Source organism: Heterodontus francisci, chromosome 32 (genome assembly GCF_036365525.1).
Source record: "Heterodontus francisci isolate sHetFra1 chromosome 32, sHetFra1.hap1, whole genome shotgun sequence".
Lineage (NCBI taxonomy): Eukaryota > Metazoa > Chordata > Chondrichthyes > Heterodontiformes > Heterodontidae > Heterodontus > Heterodontus francisci.
Window position 1 is genome coordinate 15,517,936 of NC_090402.1, and position 21,396 is coordinate 15,539,331.

General features: G+C 41.6%; 1 protein-coding gene across 4 annotated transcripts in view; it reads right to left on the bottom strand.

Annotated features, from left to right (window-relative positions):
- LOC137347661 (rap guanine nucleotide exchange factor 1-like) overlaps positions 1-21,396 on the bottom strand; it is a 196,543-nt gene that overhangs the window by 81,110 nt on the left and 94,037 nt on the right. For all 4 annotated transcript variants that reach the window (XM_068012322.1, XM_068012319.1, XM_068012321.1 and 1 more), the window contains exons 5-9: positions 20,292-20,380; positions 19,146-19,298; positions 15,304-15,436; positions 13,750-13,936; positions 8,389-8,895 (exon numbers count right to left, since the gene is read on the bottom strand). In XM_068012322.1, the coding sequence (XP_067868423.1) occupies positions 8,389-8,895; positions 13,750-13,936; positions 15,304-15,436; positions 19,146-19,298; positions 20,292-20,380 (1,069 nt within the window). The remainder of the gene's footprint in view (positions 1-8,388; positions 8,896-13,749; positions 13,937-15,303; positions 15,437-19,145; positions 19,299-20,291; positions 20,381-21,396) is intronic.

Consider the following 21,396-nt stretch of genomic DNA (forward strand, 5'->3'; position numbering starts at 1 on the left):
ATGGTGATCCCTTGAACTTGCTACCCTTGTCCTTCTAGGTTCTGGTCAATAGCTTGGGAAGTACTGCTGAATGTTTGGCAAGTTGCTGCAATGCATCCAGTAGAGAGAACACACTGGAGCCATGGAGCGCCAACGGTGGTGGGAGTGGATTTTTAAGGTGATTGATAGGCTTCTGATAAAGTAGGCACAGCAGAGCGGCTGGGTAGTATGCAGAAATTTAACTTACAATGCAGTCAAAATGTTTAGGGCAGAAGTAGAATTTGCACTAGAAATGAATAGTCATCGTCCTGAAAATTGAGAACACAATGGTTTATGGCTACACAACAGATGCTACTAGATGCTTCTGTAGTTGGAGCCACAAAGAATGAGGGGTAGAAGGGAATACAACTTAATGACCAAGAGAAATGAAGATAGGAGATTTATATTAAGCTTTTTGGTGATGCCATGAACACTACCCAACCTACCAAGACGACATTTTTTTGGCAGCACCAAGGTGTAGTGATTAGGAGCTAAAAGTGGCTGAATTGAAGGACTGGCAGGTTACAGAATACATTAGGAAGATAGCTTTAGAGTGGTAACTCGTAGTCTACAGGTGTCGAAATTAAAAAGCTGAGTGGGGTAACGAATAGGAACAACTTTCTATACACACAAACATTATGATCAGACATCCACAAGTCTTCAATAATCTGCCTGTATTGAACCTATATTGCTTGGATATAGCCAGTTGGCACCAAAGCCATAAGTACTTCATATTTTTAAGTTTGCTGTAGCTTAAAGGCCTGCTACCTGACCCGAACTCGATGGTACCAGACAACATGTTGGGTTCGGGTCAGGTCGCCCTTCCAGCTCGGGTCAGGCCGGCTGGGTCTGAGTCGGGCATACACGGTACTCCACAGACTCCGAGTCTGCGCAGTGAGCGTCTATGACACCATCACGCTCATGATGCAGCAGTGCAGCTTCCTTCTATTCCATCCATCTAAAAGCGGTAAGTGCCAGTGAGTAACTATGGTCAGATCGAGTCGAGTCGGGGTCGAGTCAGGCGCGGGAAAAAATGGAAGGCCTCGGCCAGAGTCAGGTTTGGCTCCGATGTGGTTCTGTTGGGTTCAGGTCGAGTTTTTTTTTTCCAGACCCGAGCAGGCCTTTACTGTAGCTTTTTCAACAGTACAGGTTCACAGGGAGGGTATGAAGTTAAGGGGACGATTAGAAGATTTTCTTTGTAAAAGGTGATGAACCAAAAAAAGAACACATCCTTGAGTTTAAGTCCCTTCATGGCCTGGCCCCACCCTATCTCTGAAAGCTCATCCAGCAATATAACCCTCAGAGAATGCAGCAAACCCCTGACTCCAGTCTTGTATGTCCCCCACTCCCTTTGCCCCACCGCCAGTGTTCATGCCTTCAGCCAATTGGCCTCATATTCTAAAATTCCCTCTCTAAACCTTTCCGCCTCGTCACCTCCCTCTCCTTTTGACTTTCCTTGAAACCCACCTCTCTAACCAAACTTTAAGTCACCTCCTCCCAATGTCTTCTGCTTTGGTTCAACATCCAACTAATTATAATTTTGTGAAGCATCTGGGACACCTCTTCTACATTATAGGTGCTAGATAAACAACTTGAATGTATATATCTTCTGAAAGTAATTGTTAAACCACATATTCTTCATACTTCCTGCAGATGGTATAAATTTTGTTTTTAAAAAAGATAATTTATATTCTGAGCATTTTACATCCACTTCACACATTAGACTAGTAGTTGCATTGCTCTCAGCTGAATTGGAACCAATTCATATATAGTGCACTATTAAAACCATACAAAAAAGTAACCACGTTTTTCCCTATTCAATTGTTAACTTGGAAGATGAATAGGGCACATTACTAATGAGAACTACATGGTCAAAAATGCAAAATACCAGATCATGCAAGTGCTATTTTTCTCAAGTAAATTTAACTACCACATGTAATCCTTTTGATATAATTTTTAAAATATAAAGTACATTATACTCCATCACATCAGCTAAGCTCCTGGGAACTGGAAAGTTCCGGCCTTGGTGGGGAATGAAATGTGCTGCAGTTGTGATTTTATTATGCTTTACTGGGTAAACCATCAGGGAGATGACATCATTGCTCAGAAACAGACTTCATGCTTCACAGTTCACACCCTTTGCTGTGCAGTCAAGTCAGGTCTTCAGACACCACTTTAGATTATGCTTTCAACCTTTGGTCAGTGATGCACTGATTCACTGATACAAACTTGTAAATAGTGCTTTCGCTCATTTCCTTTCAGGTGCTCCTTAAAACCTACCTCTTGAATCAAGCATTTGGTCACCTGTCTTTATGGCTCCTTGGGCTCAGTATTTTTATCCAGTTTTGCGCCTGGGAAAATTTTTACTATGTTAAAGGCCACACACACACACACCTTTAATTCGGTATTTAGTCCAAAGAAATTCAAAAATTGAATTGAAAAAACACTCTCTACTAAATGCGATTTATTTCCATGTAATTTGAGTGACAGAACAATACTAAGCAAACACATTCATTATTTTCTCTAATTTAATTTCTCTGATCAGAGCATACTACACTTACCTAAACCATCACGAAACAGCATCTTCCCTTCCCCACTAATAACTGTGGATTCATTTCCTCAGATACTTATTCATACAATTTAATGATGCTCCTTGAAAGCATCATGTAAAAACAACAGCAGCTACTATTCTCAGGTTCAGATAAAAACCGAAGCAGAAGACTTCAGCCTCAATTAAGCTCATCCATAGAATGTGGTGGTAAAGATCTGATAAACCACTCAAATGGTTTGCTAAGGCCACTGCAGCATGGAAACACAGAAGGAACAGAACAATGTCCGTAGGCAAACTGCGAGACCACAACTGATATCAATTCAGCCAAGGCTAGGAATCAAATCCTGAGCCTCTTTGGCAGTAGCTTAATTCTATACCAGTAAGTGCCATCATGGAGTTACTAATTTTTTTTCACCTCGTTAACAACTATTTCTTTACTAACTGAAGTGGCTAACGTGTTCAAGTTCCTGAAATCTTTGAGCAGAAGTGTCAAATTCACTACTTTCAACAGAAGTACACATTATAATGGAAGCATATAAACTAGCTTATACAACAAAAAAAGGAATTTTCTTGAAATAATTTACCAAAATTCCTAACGACTGAGTGGCAACTAAAATGTTATCAAGGGATTGAAATGTATGTCCCAAACTCAATTCTTTTTCCACAGATGAGCCTTACTTTATGGATAACATTAGTCTAGTTACTGTTATTCTGCCATTATTTATATTAGATCAGACAAAATTGCCATGTCATTTGCTGTCAAGAAATGACAAGACTAGATGGTGGTACAGCACAGTTTTTTGTTCAATGAGCGATTTAATTTACAATACATTTGTAACTACATGCAAGTCGAGAAACAGAGTAAAGGAGAATTGTGTTGCATATACATATAGCGTCAGAGGGGCAAATAGTGTTCATCACTAGATTCGCACATAATAGGATGAACTCAAGAATAAATTAGCATTAGGAATAATCACTGTACATGGGAATGGTTATGGTCATTTTCAGTTTGCCACTTGAATACAAGGCAATATGTCAATAGCACCGTATTACTAATAGGATGTGGTCTTCTCAGAGAAACATTCAAGATGAAGAAATTAGGTCAACCTTGGCCATCCTTACTACGATAGTGAGAGAAATTTGACTGAATTCCCAGTTCAAGCTGAAGTTACTTATACATTGCATTAAGACCTATGCTAATGACAACTGGTCCCAACATACAGATGCCACGCAGCTGGCTGCAACTCAAAAGTAAACTTACCAGGAATCACAAAGAATGGCAGCCAAGACGACCAGCTGCACAAAACTCATGCCAGTGGCACAGCTTCCGATGTACTGAACATTGTGGCAAGAAAATGAAGTACAGTGTTTGGAAATTTGCATTAAAAACCAGAGAGCCTACAAAAAGATTTCTTTTTTTTAAATAGCAATTAAAGCAGCATAGAATGATACAGCACAGGAGGCCATTTTAGCCCACTGTGCCAGCTCTTTGGCACAGCAATCCAACAGAATCTAGATTCTAGGAAGACAGCAGGATACTGCAGCAATTTGGAGCTCCAGCACACTATGCCTTTCAGCAATTGGACATTGATGTATGCCAAAGATCTATCATACACTAAGGGCTGAATTTTATAGGCCCCCAAGGGACGGGAACGGAGAGGGGCATAAAATTGTGTTGGAAGGCCACGTAAGGGCCTCTTCCCGCCTCCACCTCAATTTAATGGAAGGTGAAGAGGCCCACCACAAGGTGGAGACACTGCCAGGTAAGGTGGCAGCTCGTCCTTTAAAAGGGACAGCATCCCTAATGCCGGACAGCTAATTGCCTGCCCACCATGGAATTGCATTGGGGGTCCGACAGAGGACTGAGGCAGGGTCTCCCCCTCCCATCTTCCAGCCTGCTGCCAGGACCCCTGTCGCCAGAACAAAATTCAGCACAGGTCATGAAAGATGGGACTTGACTGCAGACAGAAGGTAGACATTGCTATAAGTCATTTCACTACCCCCTAGGTGATGACTTTGCAAGACTGACAGGCCTGGGAAAAGGTCGCCCACCCCAGCCCTTTTGATAGACAGGTGGTGTGCAGCACAGAATGACCCAGGACAAAAAGTGAAACTCAACACAGAGGAATGAAAGAAAGACAACAGATTGCCAGAATTTTCTTTTATTAACTTCATATAGTAAATTTAACTTTGACTTGAAATAAATTACATATATAAAGCATTAATCACATCCTCAGGATGTCTCAAATACTTCACAACCAAGGATTGCTTCTGAAGTGCGGTCTGTTATGTAGCCAAAAAGAGCAGTCAAGTTTCATATAAAAGGTGCCACAAACTACAAATGAGATGAATAACCAGTTTTTTGGTGGTGCTGGTTAAGGGAGCAAGGTTAGTGAGGGCACCAGGAGGCGAACACCTTGTTTTTCAACCCCCACCCCCCCCACCCCACCACCTTTGCCCCCGAAACACCAGAGCAGATTAGGCCACGAATTAAGATTTCATCCAAATGACAGCCGGGTTGGATTTGTCCTGCTTTTTGTGCACAGGAGAGTCCTGGGCAAATTTTCCACATTGCCGGGTAGATGTCAGTGTTGCAGCTGTACTGGAACAGCTTGGCTAGTGGCGCGGCTAGTTCTGGAGCACTAGTCTTCAGTACTATTGCCGGAATGTTGTCAGGAACCATTGCCTTTGCAGTATCTTGTGCCTTCAGTTGTTTCTTGATATTACATGGAGTGAGTCGGATTGATTCGGACGCTAAATATGTTTGAATGAGAGATGAATTAACAAAGTTATAATTACACGATTACTGAAGCATGCTGGCTTCCCCTGCTGCTATTCAGTTCCCCTACAGGGTGGGGCTTTAACTCCTATTAGTCAGTATCTTAACAGTCTTGGATGATCTAAATACAGAGTGCTGAAATACAGACTTGTACCCATACAATGCTGCAGACAAGTTTGCTCCAGGCATTGGGGTTGCCATCATTTACTTGTCAGCAGAGCTTCTTCCCGTTTTGATGTCAAGATATTAACCTGGGCATATCAATGCTACTACCATGTTGATGTTCAAAATCTGGACTTTTGAGAAAATAGTCTTTAAATCAGCTGTCACTGGAAATTCTGTTTGAGAAGTTATCCCCACCTCTGAATAGGTGATGAGAATTGGGAAGGTGGTATTCAAAAGATATTGAAGTTTAACTTTTTTCGTGGAAAAACAGGAAACATAAGATGGGTTAAAATAGATAGATGAAAAGTAATGCCGGACCTGGAAGTGCGACCCGACACATGGCATCGGGTCCTGTCGGATTTGGGTCGGGTAGGCACGCTCTACTAACTTTACCAGTGGAGAGCCAGCATGGACTTGATGGGCCAAATGGCCTCCTTCTGTACCGTTGTTGACACAGAATGCTCACTGCAAGTCTTTCTTTAGCCTCCAAAGACAAACCTGTACTGCTCTGCACATAATTGCAGTGAAATTGAAGAATGCTGGAATTAAAGATTGATCACAATGAAAGTAACCAATCATAATGCATGTTTCTTGGACTTTAGCGACTTGGGACAGAAATGCAAAGCAGCAACAAAGCCACTGCACTCCAATTCTCATCCTAACTCATGCAGGAGTTAGGAAGATACTTCACTTGAGAAAGGATCACTGATAACTCAGTTTATTACATGACCTCATTTTAGAATTAAAAAAAAAAAATCAGGCAGAACAAGTTCAACAGATTTGTTCCGGGAATCAACAATTACTTTTCTCACAGAACAAAAAAGATGCCCAGATAGCCAAGCTGTTTTCATTAAACATAAAGACTCCTTTAACAAAGGCAAACAACAGATAAGTTGTGCAGAAAGCAGAGATGTTGCTGTAATGCAGTCTGATATTTCAGGAGATCCAGCTAACAATCTCTAACTACTATGCATCACCTTTGAATACACTCCCAAGACACTTCACAAACTATCTTCAGAATTTGTTTCCAATGCAAGTTTTCCTGTTGAACGCGATTAATAACATCAACATTTTCACTGCTGCAGCCAACTGTAACTATTATAGCAATTTACTAGTGACAGGTATCTTTAATACAAGATGCTGCTGCTATGCAGAGGCAAGCTGTAACAATAGAACCAAACAAGAAGTATTTTACTGTATTACTCAATTCTGAGAGATAGGATAAACTGTCACTTAGAAAGGCACAGATTAATCAGGGATAGTCAGCATGGATTTGTTAAGGGAAGGTTGTGTCTTACTAACTTAATTGAATTTGAGTAAGTAACAAGGAGGATTGATGAGGGTAGTGCAGTGGATGTTGTCTACACGGATTTCAGTAAGGCATTTGACAAGGTCCCACACAGCAGACTGGTCAGATACAGGGGAATGTGGAGAGTTGGATCCAAAATTGGCTCAGTGACAGGAAACAGGCTAATGGTGGATGGATGTTTTTGCAAATGGAAAGCAGTTTTCAGTGGCGTTTCACAGGGCTGAGTATTGGGCCCCTTGCTGTTTGCGGTATATAGTAATGATTTAGACTTAAATGTGGGAGGCATGATTGGGAAATTTGCAGATGACAAAAACTGGCCGTGTAGTTGTTAGCGAAGAGGATAGCTGTAGACTCCAGAATTATATCAATGGTTTAGTTGAGTGTGCGGAAAAGTGGCAAATGGAATTCAATGCGGAGAAGTGTGAGATAATGCATTTGGGGAGGGCAAACAAAGCAAGGGAATACACAATAAACGGTAGGATATTGAGAGGGGTAGAGGAAGTGAGAGACCAAAGTGCATGCCCTCAGGTCCCTGAAGGTGGCAGGACAGGTAGATAAAGTGGTGTATATGGCATGTATTCCTTTCTTGACTCAGGTATAGAATACAAAAGCAGGGATGTAATGCTGGAACTGTATAAAAACTCTGGTTAGGCCACAGTTAGAATATTGCGTATAGTTTTGGTCACATTACAGGAAGGACATAATTGCTCTGGAGAGAGTACAGAGGAGATTTACAAGATGTTGCCAGGGCTGGAAAATTGCAGCTATGAGGAAAGATTAGATAGGCTAGGGTAATATTCCTGAGAACAGAGGAGGCTGAGGGGTCAATTACCAGGGGACACAGATTTAAGGTGATTTGGTGAATAAGATTTTCATGTCCCCTCCAATCCTTTTACCAGAGGGTGGAGTGTGTCTGGAATTTACTGTCTGGATTGGTGGTGGAAGTGGAAACCCGCAACTCACTTAAAAGGTACCTGGACCTGCATTTGAAGTGCTGTAAGGCTATGGACCAGGTGCTGGAAGGTGGGATTAGATTGGACGGCTAGTTTTTTCAGCCAGCGTAGACAGCATGGGCTGAATGGCCTCTGTCGTAACTTAACTATGGTTCTACATCACTACTATTTAGAGATCAAGTATTTACATTCAATGGCATCACCAAGATTTCTGTAAAATAGAATGCTGGGTTGAACTTTTCACACTCTATGGACTTGAGCAGTGACAAAACCTCCAGCAGTACAATGATAGAGTTTATCCTTCTAAATGAGGCTCACATTTGGAACTTTCCTTTTTAGCTTTTTAACAATCGTTCACATATCTGTCAATAGTGGTGGCAGTAATGGGTACAATTTATGTGATAAGTAAAGGAGTATCACACAGGATGCACATCATACATTGCGGCGCATCGTCTCAAAAGACCAATGTTAACACCATCACTCTTGGGAAGCACTGAACACAGAAGTATAGGATAATGTTGTTAACTGAACATCACTATACTTCAATAAAGCGTTTAACAAAAATACACCACAACTACATATCTTTTACATGGTTGCAAAGGTGAATACTCACTGTGCCTTTTCTTTTTCTCTGGGAGCGGAGGTGGTTTCTCTGGTACTCCTGCTAATTCTGAAGCATCAATGTCTGGGAATCCAACTGGAATCGATGGAATTCCTTGCTGCCTTGGTGACACTACAGCAAATGGAGGAAGTTGAACTGCTGGTACAGCAGAATTCTGCATTTCCTCTTCAGAGATATTATCATACTGTGATGGAAACCTTTCATAAGAGACCCTAGATCCAGAACTATCTGACGAAACAGCACTCCGACGCTTCTTCTCTGGTAATGCTGGCGGCATTTGCAGGGGTGGAACACCAGTTTGTGGCACCTGCCGCCAGTCGGGCACTGGTTGTGAAGTACAAAGTGAAGTAAACGTCTGCCCAGGAAGAGGTGAACTGGATTCTACTGCTGACTCTGGAAGTGGACTTAGCATTCCAGAAAGGTGCTGAGGAATCTGATCAACAGCTGAAAGATCCTGATGCAGGAAATCATAATCGGGATCATAGCTTTCTGGATTATCTGGGAAGAAAAAAAAAAATCAATCGACAAGAGAGAAATGTAGTCAGTCACATAGCTACCTTTTAACTCATGGGCAACTATTACTCAGGAGTTAATAATTGATTTAGCAGTAACATTAATAGAAAGCCTTTTGGTAGTTCAAGCAATTAAACACCTGATTTCCAGCATACATTACTCCCTCAGATCCTCTTGTTTAAACTAGTTTATTTTGCTTAGAGATAGTTTTTGTTCATCCTTGGAAGGAAACAGGTATCTTAACTCAGGATGGAGAAAATAAGACATAGCTCATCAGACTTGATTAGTACATACTTGTTGACCAAATATGGATCAACACTGGCCAAGAACAGGCCCCAGTCAACAGACTATTTTCAAAGAAGTGCTTGAACACTTCAATTGCTATTCAGGTATTCCCATCAACTATTGTTGTACCTCTATACTTATTTCACAAGGTATAAATAATACACCATAGCAAGTGACAATGTATTTTACATAGTAGTAACAGCAGTTAAGCCATATGGCCCTACTAGTCTAGGTCAGTGTTTATGCTCCACATGAGCATCCTCACACTCTACTTCATCTAACCCTACCAGTATAGGCTTCTACTCCCTTTCTACATGAACTTATCTAGCTTCCCTTAAATGCATCTATGTTATTCATCTTAACTGCTTCCTGTAGTAACAAGTCCAACATTCTAATCACTCCCTGGATAAAGGGGATTCACTTGAATTCCTTATTCGATTTATTGGTGACTCTCATATTTATGGCCCTTAGTTCTGGTCCCAAGCCTCCCCTCAAGTGGAAACATTTTCTCAAAATCTGCACTATCAAACCAATGTCCCAGACACTGCCATCACCATCCCCGGATATGTCCAGTCCCACCGGCAGGACAGACCTACCAGAGGTGATGGCACAGTGGGATAGTCGGAAGGGAGTTGCCCTGGGAGTCCTCAACAGCGACTCCGGACGCCATGAAATCTCATGGCACCAAGTCAAACATGGGCAAGCAAACCTCCTGATTACCACCTACCGCCCTCCCTCGGCTGATGAATCAGTACTCCTCTTGCAGGAAGCACGCAGGGTGGCAAGGGCACAGAATGTACTCTGGGTGGGGGACTTCAAAGTCCATCACCGAGAGTGGCTTGGTAGCACCACTACTGACCAAGCTGGCAGAGTTCCAAAGGACAAGCTGCTAGACTAGGTATGCGACAAATGGTGAGGGAACCAAGAGGGAAAAACATACTCGACCTCATCCTTACCAATCTGCCTGCCGCAGATGCATCTGTCCACGACAGTATTGGTAGGTGTGACCACAGCACAGTCCTTGTGGAGACGAAGTCCCGCCCTCTCATTGAGGATACCCTCCATCGTGTTGCGTGGCACTACCACCGTGCTAAATGGGATCAATTTAGAAGAGATCTAGCAATGTAAAACTGGGCATCCATGAGGCGCTGTGGGCCATCAGTAGCAGCAGAATTGTACTCAACCACAATCTAACTTCTTGGCCCAGCATATTTCCCCACTATAACATTACCATCAGGCCGGGAGACCAACTCTGGTTCAATGAAGAATGCAGGAGGGCATGGCAGGAGCAGCACCAGGCATACCTCAAAATGAGGTGTCAAGCTGGTAAAGCTACAACACAGAACTACTTGCCTGCCAACCTGCGTAAGCAGCATGCGATAGACAGATCTAAGCGATCCCATAACGGATTAGATCTAAGCTCTGCAGTCCTGCCACATCCAGCCGTGAATGGTGGAGGACAATTAAACAACTAACTGGAGGTGGTGGTTCCACAAATATCCTCATTCTCAATGATGGGGGAGCCCAGCACATCAGTGCGAAAGATAAGGCAGAAGCATTTGCAACAATCTTCAGCCACAGGTGCCGAGCTGATGATCCATCTTGGCCTCCTCCTGAAGTCCCCAGCATCACAGATGCCAGACTTCAGCCAATTCGATTCACTCCACATGATATCAAGAAATGACTGAAGGTACTGGATACTGCAAAGGCTATGGGCCCTGATAACATTCCGACAATAGTACTGAAGACCTGTGCTCCAGAACTTGCCGCACCCCAAACCAAGCTGTTCCAGTACAGCTACAACACTGGCATCTACCCGGCAATGTGGAAAATTGCCCAGGTATGTCCTGTACACAAAAAGCAGGACAAGTCCAACCCGGCAATTACCACCCCATCAGTCTACTGTCAATCATCAGTGAAGTGATGGAGGGCGTCATCGACAATGCTATCAAGCAGCACTTGCTTAGCAATAACCTGCTCAATGATGCTCAGTTTGGGTTCCACCAGGGCCACTCAGCTCCTGACCTCATTACAGCATTGGTTCAAACGTGGGCAATAGAGCTGAGCTCCAGAGGTGAGGTGAGAGTGACTGCCCTTGACATCAAGGCAGCATTTGACAGAGTATGGCATCAAGGAGCCCGAGCAAAACTGAAGCCAATTGGAATCAGGGGGAAAACTCTCTGCTGGTTGGAGTTATACCTAGTGCAAAGGAAGATGGTTGTGGTTGTTGGAGGTCAATCACTTCAGCTCCAGGATATCACTGCAGGAGTTCCTCAGGGTGGTGTCCTAGGCCCAACCATCTTCAGCTGCTTCATCAATGACCTTCCCTCCATCATAAGGTCAGGTGGAGATATTCACTGATGATTAGACAATGTTCAGCACCATTCACAACTGCTCAGATACTGAAGCAGTCTGTATAGAAATGCAGCAAGACCCGGACAACATCCAGGCTTGGGCTGATAAGTGGCAAGTAACATTCGCGCCACACAAGTGCCGGGCTATGACCATCTCCAACAAGAGAGAATCTAACCATCTCCCCTTGACATTCAATGGCATGACCATCGCTGAATCCCCCACTATTAAGATCCTAGGGGCTACCATTGACCAGAAGCTCAACTGGAGTAGCCATATAAATACCATGGCTACAAAAGCAGGTCAGAGGCTAGGAATCCTGCAGCATGTAACTCACCTCCCGACTCCTGACGCCATCTACAAGGCACAAGTCAGGAGTGTGATGGAATACTCTCCACTTGCCTGGATTGGTGCGGCTCCAACAGCACTCAAGAAGCTCGACACCATCCAGGACAAAGCAGCCCACTTGACTGGCACCCCATCCACAAACAGCAGTGTGTACCATCCACATGATGCACTGCAGCAACGTACCAAGGCTCCTTAGACAACACCTTCCAAACCCACAACCTCTACCAACTAGAAGGACAAAGGCAGCAAATACAAGGGAATACCACCACCAGCAAGTTCCTCTCCAAGTCATACACTATCCTGACTTGGAACTATATCGCCATTCCTTCACGGTCGCTGGGTCAAAATCCTGGAACTCCCTTTCTAACAGCACTGTGGGTGTACCTTCTTCACATGGACTGCAGTAGTTCAAGAAGGTAGCTCACCACCATCTTCTCAAGGGCAATTAGGGATGGGCAATCCCATCAATGAATAAACAAAAACCCTTCATAATTTTAAAAGACCTCTATTTGGTTACACCTGAGTCTTCTCTTTTCTACAGCAAAGAGCCTCAGCTTGTCTACTATTCCCTGACAGTAAAACCGCTCAGTTCTGGAATTTTTTTGCACCTTCCCCACTGCCTCTTTATACTTTTTGCAAGATGGAGTACTGTGCAGAGTTCTTGTCTCCAAGTGTAGTCCAACCAAGGTTCTATACAAGTTTAACATTTTACATGCTTTCAATTCTATTCAAGAAATGAATCCAGTGCTTTGTTTACATTTTTAATGGCCTTGCTAACCTGCGTTACTACCTTTAACGATCGTGAACCCCTAGATCCCTTACCTTCTCTACCCCATTTAGACTTATTCCTTCTACCAAAATGCACCACTTCACACTTACCTATAATTGAAATTCATTTGCTATTCTGCAAGTTTATTAATGTCTTTTATTTTGTCACAGTATTCCTCAGTATTAACTATACCCCCAATTTGACGTCATCTGCAAATTTTGAAATTGTACTTCTGCTTCAAAGTACAAATCATTAATGCAAATTGTCAACAGCGGTCCTAGGATCAATCCCTGTGGAACATCACTTCTCACCTTCTGTCGGTCTGGGTAAATACCTTGAAGCACTACTTTCAGTTTTGTAACCAGCTACTTGCCAGCTGACTCCACACGCTCTGACCATGGAATGGTACTATGTTGATATTTGCTTATTATCACAGTCTTAAGAGAATCATTGTATGATATCGCACAGAAGGCCATGTGGCCCATCACGCCTGTGCCGGCTCTCTGATAATTAATCCCACTCCGCTGCTCTTTCCCCATAGTCGTGTAAATTTTTCCCTTCAAGTATTTAACCAATTTTCTTTTTAATGTTACTGTTGAATCTGCTTTCACCACCCTTTCAGGCAGTGCATTCTAGATCACAACTTGCTGTGTAAAAAAAAGATATGTTTCATGTCACTTCTGGTTCTTTTGCCAATCACCTTAAATCTAACTCCCCTGGTTACTGATTGTCTGACAGTGGAAACAGTTGCTCTTATTTACTCTATCAAAACCAACTTTGTATGTATGTCACATAGACCACTGTATCAAGTGGATCAAGCATTTCACCAAGGGACGGGCGGGAGGCGAAAAATGACACATCCTGAACACCTTTCAATATACCTCCAAGCAGTCAGCTCGAAAGTAACTGTGCCAGAGACCCATAAACAAATCAAGTGACTGGGGATTGGCACATGGTTTAGGGAATCAAAAGGGCAAGAATCAAGCTTTTTTTTAATGGGAGAAAATGTGATACAGGTAAAGGGATGAGCATGAGCAATGCTGCAACATCAACTTAGTACACTAATTTTTCAAAAATTGTCTTACCAAGTGTTTCACAACTTGTGTTCTGCGAACACTGCCCACTATCATTGTCTAGTGAGGATAGCTGCTCATCTGATTTGCTCAGCTTTCCCATGCTGTTACAGGGAGATACCCTTGGTGATTCCCCACCATAGGAGTGGCTGCCACCAGACAGCCGCCTCTGCAGATAGCAATCCAAACCTTCAAAGTCCTAAATGTATATAAGAAAGTCATTATTTTTCTAATATCTTGATCATTTTGATGTTATACAGAGATACTGTGATGTAAGGGAAACAATTTGATCTCACATGTATCTGCAAAAATTTACACAAGGTATAAAGGAAAATGAACAAACCTGTAATGCAGTTACGAATTCGGATATTATTACATTACAAGCTTAAGATGTTAAACCAGTGAGTGAATTAACATTTTCTATATCCTCTAATATCTTTTAACTAAAAGCATATTACTTATAGCTTCACATGAGTTAGTACATAGAGCACCCACTGTGCCAAGTGATGGAAAATTATTAACAAGCCTTTGTGAGAGGACCTGAGGTAAGCTTTTACAGTAACATGATCATTGTCTGGTAATTACAGTTGTTTACTTAATTTTTTTCTCCCATATTATCAGAGATGTAACTATTTGGGATTGGTTTCCTATCATCAGATTAAGACCATAGAAGTTTACAGCACAGGGAGCTGCCAATCAGCCCAGCTTGTCTGTGCTGTCTCCTTTAGTCTCTTGATTCAATCACTTGCTGTGGCAAAGTATTCCATGCTCTAATAATTTTCCATAAGAAAGAGATTTCTTCTAAAGTCATGCCCCACTGACAATGAATCAATGGCCCCGTCACTGACTCTCCAACCAGGGGAAATATTAGTTCCCGACTCTATCAAAATTTGTCTTCTCATACCCTTCTCTGCTTCAGTGGAAAATAATTCTAGATCTCGAGCCTCTCCAACTAAAAATAGCTTCCCATTTGTGTTATTATCCTGGTGAATCTATGCTGTATACCCTCTATGGGTTTAGCATCCTTTCTATAAGCAGGACCCAAAATTTTACAATACTGAAACTGTGACCCAAATCAAAGATGTACAGAGTTGTGTTCTATATTAGTTCCTTCAGAAATGGTGACACATAAATGAGCTATTAGCAATAGGTAGTTTAAATAATTGAAACAATCGCTGTATACTTGGACATGGCAAATGTACTTGGTGCACTTCACTGCTATACATGGGATCACTAGCATCAAGAGAAAAAAAATAATCTTTAGTTTAGCAATAGTTCCTTATAAATTTTATTTTGGGGTGAAGTAATTTCTACTTGTGTTTCTACCCATCCTATAATTGGCACAGATCAGGAGCCCATTGGACATGATACTGCTTCAACAGGAGAATCAGCTATCCTAATGCAAGTGTGCCTTTGCCCATATCCAACATATATTTGCTATGCGTTAGATGTATCCATCAACAGATAAAGCACTAATTTTTGTTCAGCAATTGCGCAATTTAGTCAACCTATTTATCCTATCTGGTTTATTCCCCAACAACCCAAACCATAAAGGCTTTAAAATACCTGTTTGGTATTAGGTAAACTAGAACCACTGGCAGCTCGACTCATGGGAGGTACCACAGCCACTCTTGTTGGGGAGGGTGCAGACTGTCTTTTCTTGGGTGGTAGGGGTGGTAAAATTGGAGAAATACCACTGCTGTAGGGCAAAGAACATAGTGATAAAAACTGCAATATATTGCATTGCAAACAAACTCATGCAGATTTAGCAATAGAGCAGTGAAGAAAAAGTCAACTAGAAATAGAAACATCCTGGTATGACACCAGCAACATTTTAAGCCACAATTTATGAATGGCTGGACATAAGCTTTTTTTTTAAAGTTCAAATAGGAGTCTGTTTGCCTTCTTTGAACACCACTGATCAACATATAAAAAATGCCATCAGGACTGAACAGACAACACAAAATACAGTATAAAGAAAGGAGCCTTCAAAAGGGAGAGAATTTAAATCCCTGCAGATGTACTGACCACTTGCACAAATAGATATGATAACCAGCAACTGGATCATTTCCCAACCTGCAGTATGAGACGCAACCTGAAACAAGTAATAATGGACTGTGCATGCATACATAATATTAAAGACATAACATAGCAAAATAAGACAAGGATTTAATCCCTCAACCTATCCTGAGTTCCATGTTCCTATAAATATACAAGTTTAACGTGAACTGCACTTTTTAAAAAAACAAAACAGGATTTTTAATAGGTTTAGTGACCTACCAAATGCCACCAGATTGCAGTTTTGTTTCAAATCATTTCAGCAAGATTAGTTCAACGCTCAAAATAATGATCAATTATTTTCAACATCAGCTTCCAATTTAGTAAACCAAAGATTAAAAGCCAGACATCTGATAGGTGACTGGCTCGAAAATATATTCATAAAACAATCACAATTGAACCATCTTAAAAATAAATAGAAAAAGAGGGAAAGCTGGTCATTCCTGCATTCTTGATAAGTTTGATAATCTAGCATCTCGAAGGACAGGAGGCAGACTTTACAAGCAGTTGTCCAGCTAGAGACAAACTTCCTTGAGCGATAGCAATTAGTTTCTAACTGACCGTTGTATGCACCTAATTAAAGCAGTTCCCCACAGGGAATATACGTTGCAGCCCTAAATAAACAGGGAGGTTAAATATCTAAGCTGTAGATAACCTTCCTCAAACAGCAGTGCATTTATTAGTTAACAGCCATCAAGATTTAAACACTCCTCTCACTATTGTACAATAGCTTGTGTTACATGATAATAAAGGAATATAAGAACACAAGAAATAGGAGGAGTTGACCATACTGTCCCTCAAGCCTGCTCCGCCATTCAATACGATCATGGCTGATCTGCTTCAATTCCATTTACCCGCCATTCCCCATATCCCCGAGCACGGCCTTGAATATGCTCAATGATGGAGCATTCACAATTCCAAAGATTCATAACTCTGAGTGAAGAAATTTCTCCTTATCTCAGTCCTAAATGATCAACTCCTTATCCTGAGACTGTGCACCAGTGTTCTAGATTCCCCAGCCAGGTGAAACAGCCCCGCAGTGTCTATGCTGTCCAGCCCCTTCAGCATTTTGTATGTTTTAACAAGATCATCTCATTCTTCTGAACAAGAATATAGCCCAATTTACTCAGCCTTGCATCACAGGACAACTCTTTCATCCCAGAAACCAATCTAGTGAATCTTCACTGTACTGCCTCCAAGGTGGTATCCTTCCTTAGACATGGAGTCCAAAATTACACACAGTACTCCAAGTGTGATATCACCAAAACCCTATACAATTGTAGTAAGGCTTCCTTTTCCTTGTACTCCAAACCCCTTACAATAAAAGGCCATAGGCCATTTGCCTTCCTAATTGCTTGCTGTACCTGCATGCAAAAATTGGCCATGTATTTGATCATAAAGAGGATAGCTGTAGACTCCAGAATGATATCAATGGTTTGTTGAGTGGGCAGAAAAGTGGCAAATGGAATTCAATGCAAAGAAGTGTGAGGTAATGCAAACAAAGCAAAGGAATACACAATAAACGGGAGGATATTGAGAGGGGTAGAGGAAGTGATGGGGTCTTGGAATGCATGTCTTCAGGTCCCTGAAGGTGGCAGGACATGTAGATAAAGTGGCAAAGAAGGCATATGGAATGCTTTCCTTTATTGGCCCAGGTATAGAATACAAAAGCAGGGATGTAATGCTGGAACTGTATAAAAATGCTGGTTAAGCCACAGCTGGAGTACTGCAGACAGTTCTGGTCACCACATTACAGGAAGAACACAATTGCTCTGGAGTGTGTGCAGAGGAGATTTACAAGAATGTTGCCAGGGCTGGAAAATTGCAGCTATGAGGAAAGATTCGATAGGCTAGGGTTGTTTTCCTTAGAACAGAGGAGGCGGAGGGGTGACTTAATTGAGGTGTACAAAATTAAGGGGGGCCTAGATAGAGGAGACAGGTAGGACCGGTCTTCCCTCGCCGAGAGGTCAATTACCGGGGGAACAGATTTAAGGTTTTTGGTAGAAGGATTCTAAGGGACACGAGGAAAAACCTTTTCACCCAGAGGTGGTGGGTGTCAAATTTGCTACAAGGATTAGTGGTGAAGACAGAAACCCTCAACTCATTTAAAAGATACCTGGACCTGCTCCTGAAGTGCTATAACCTGCAAGGCTACGGACCAGGTGCTGAAAGGTGGAATTAGAATGGGCAGCTAGTTTTTTCAGCTGGCGCAGACACGATGGGCTGAATGGCCTCTTTCTGTGCCGTAACTTTTCTATGGTTCATGCCATATTCAGTGCATGAGTACACCCAAGGTTCGCTGAACATTTAAAAGTTTCATGCCTTTCAAAAAAGTATTCTGCTTTTTTCTTACTACCGAAGTGAATAACCTCACACTTCTCCACATTATCTAAGTACCTTAAGACTTCCTTAAGATGTACCAGTGTTTTTCCGATGACTGATGTTAGGCTAATTAACTGGCCTATAGTTCCCTATTTTCTCTCTCCCTCCTTTCATGAATAGCAGAGTTGCATTTGCAAACTTCCAAACCGCTGGGACTGTTCTAGAATCCAGGGAATTTTGGAAAATCATAACCAGTGCATCCACTATTTCTGCAGCTAACTCTTTTAGAATCCTCAGATGTAGGTCATCAGGTCCTGGGGTTTTGTCAGCTTTTAGTCTATTAAGTTTCTCTAATACTTTTTCTTTAATTACTTCACGTTCCTCACTTATTAGTCCCTTTGCTACTCTCTATTTCTGATATATAATTTGTGTCTTCTACTGTGAAGACAGACATTTGTTCAAAATCTTTGCAATTTCCTCATTCCCCATGATAATTTCTCCCGTCTCTGCCTCCAACATAATTTCCTTCAGCTACTCTTTTTATATACTTGTAAAAGCTCTTAAAATCCTGTTTTTACATCCCTGGGTAGTTTATTCTAATTCTATTTTTCCCTTTTAAAATCAACATTTTGGTCGTCCTTTGCTGCTTTTGAAACTCTCCCAATTCTCAGGCTTACCCTATTCTTCATGACATAAGCCTTTTCTTTTAATTTAATACTGTACTTAACTTCCCTTGTAAGCCATGGATGGATCCTGCTCGCTGAGTTTTTGTTTTTTGGTGTAACAGTCCCATCATTGTAAAATGACATATCCTCCAACTTACCATGGGTAGTGTCACAAGAGATACATTACTACAATACTAAGACAAGTGGTGCAGAAGCAGTAATTTCTGATGAACAGCATGAAGATATTCTTCATTCATTTAAATCACTGCTCACTTAGGCACCCTTCATCTTTAAGGATTGACTTTTCATTGAGGGAATAATCATACAAAACATTAGGTGGGATTAACCCTTTTAATCCATTACCTGTGTTCCATGATGCGAATACCAGGCAGTGGTGGTTTTGGTGGGGCACACTCCCCATCCACAGAGTCTGGAAGCATCTCCAGTGATCTTGTCATTGGAGTAGTTTTAGTCAGAATTTCCTTCTCCCTGTCAGTCAGTGGAAGCTCTGTTGCACTGCAAGAGTCAAGCCCCAGATCAAGATTATTAGACAGAAGCCACCCACTATGACGGATACTGTAGTCTAGTAGTTGAGATACCTGACTGTCAACCCAGATGTTGAGAGTTCAGATCTCATTGCATTTGAAACTGAACTGGACAAATCTAGTCATTTGCAGGCTGGCACCAAAAAAAAATTGAAAATCCACTAATGTCCATCAGATCAGGAAATTCACCACCTGTATCCAGTCTGGCCTACATGTGACTATTTAGGGCAACAAGGGATTGTCACTTAAAACATCCATGGGAGGGGAGAGAAGCATTTAAATTCAAAATCCATAGAAAATATTTCTGCAGAATTCAAGAAAAAAAATTGCACCCTGAAAAGATCAAAAATACCTTGGATATTATATGTATGGCAAGGAAAAACAACATGCTTGGCAAGTTCCATTATCTGCAACATATTTCTTAAGCAAAGTAATTTTAAAAAATATTTTTATTAAAAGAATGTGCATTTATATGGCACCTTTAACAGAGACAAAAATCCCAAGGTGTAAGGAGAATAAATAAGCATTTAATTCAAGCTTCATATACTTAACTACACTGAAACTGACTTTCTGATTTAAACTGCGGTCAAGTGACAGCACCTTCCAAACCCACGACCTCTACTACTTAGCAGCAAATGCATGGGAACACTACCACCTGCAAGTTCCCCTCCAAGCCACACACACCCCATCCTGACTTGGAACTATATCGCCCTTCCTTCACTGTCACTGGGTCAAAATCTTGGAACTCCCTTCCTAACAGCACTGCGGGTGTACCTATCCCACACGGACTGCAGCGGTTCAAGGCGACACCTCACCACCACCTTCTCAAGGGCAAGCGATGGACAATAAATGCTGACCTAGCCAGCGATGCCCACATCCCATGAATGAATAGAAAAAAAAATGATGAGGATTTGGTCTGTTACTTATCTACCTTGAATTATTAAAACAGGGAAATAGTTCTTACCTGTCAGTTTTAGCTGCTGGCGGGCTGGGTTTCACCGGAGAGGTAGGGGATGGCTGTTCCTGTTTCTCTATTGTCAGTTTCACAAGCTCCTACACAGAAGCAAGCAGAGCATTGTACAACTGATTACCTAATATAGTAACTATTGGAATATTATGCATCTTCAAAGGTACATAAAAATCAAGATACTCAGGAGGAATTGTCAACAGTACATAGTTGACTAATGTGCTAAACGCAGGTTCATTTGGTTGTTACACTGAGTGGAAATTTGCACATGAACCTCAACACAAAAGCAAGGTTTGCACAATATGCTGCAGTCAGTACTCTAATAGTTTTTCTGCTGAATACACAATGCCACAATCCCAACTCCCAACATTGGAAGGAATGGGGACACTGATATGCCAACTCTAAACCAGTGGTTTTCTTTCTTTGCAGCTTGGCATGTTATTCTACCTTGTGCAATTCCAATTATACTCTACAAAACTTTGATCAAATAAGTTTCCCAGCAGCATTTACAGTGATACTTTATCATAAACACTTGCAACAGCCTTCACTAAGTAGAACATTAAAAGTCATTATTTGCTGCATTTTTAGTGCCTCCTCTCACTTGCAGCTTTTTTCAGCCATGTGTGTGGGGTACAGGTGATTGACGGGGCACCATGACAGTACGAAGACAAAGTGCTCCTGCTCCAAACAGGAAATTAGAGAGTGCATTACACAAAAACTTCAGTTTGCAAATGGACATTTTCAGGTTTTATCAGATTTGTCCCATTTTCAAATTCATTGGGTGGGGGGAAAAGGGGAATTCACTGAATTTAACTAAAATCAGGATGATTAATAGTCTCTAGGATAATTCAATTTTTAAAAAAAATTAAACAGGCCAAATATAATAGCTGATGGGACAAGCTGAAAATAAAAATCACAGCAAGAAATAGAAAATTAGTTTGGAAAACAACTGAAATGTGAAAGATGAGTGAGGGACTAGGATTTAACCTGGTCCTCACGCCTTTTTATTTCATGTTATCTTCAGTAGCAACTACCACATTAGCAGAATATACTTAATTCAGCAGAATTTTTTAAAAACCTGTTTCAAATGAAAAGAGTGCTC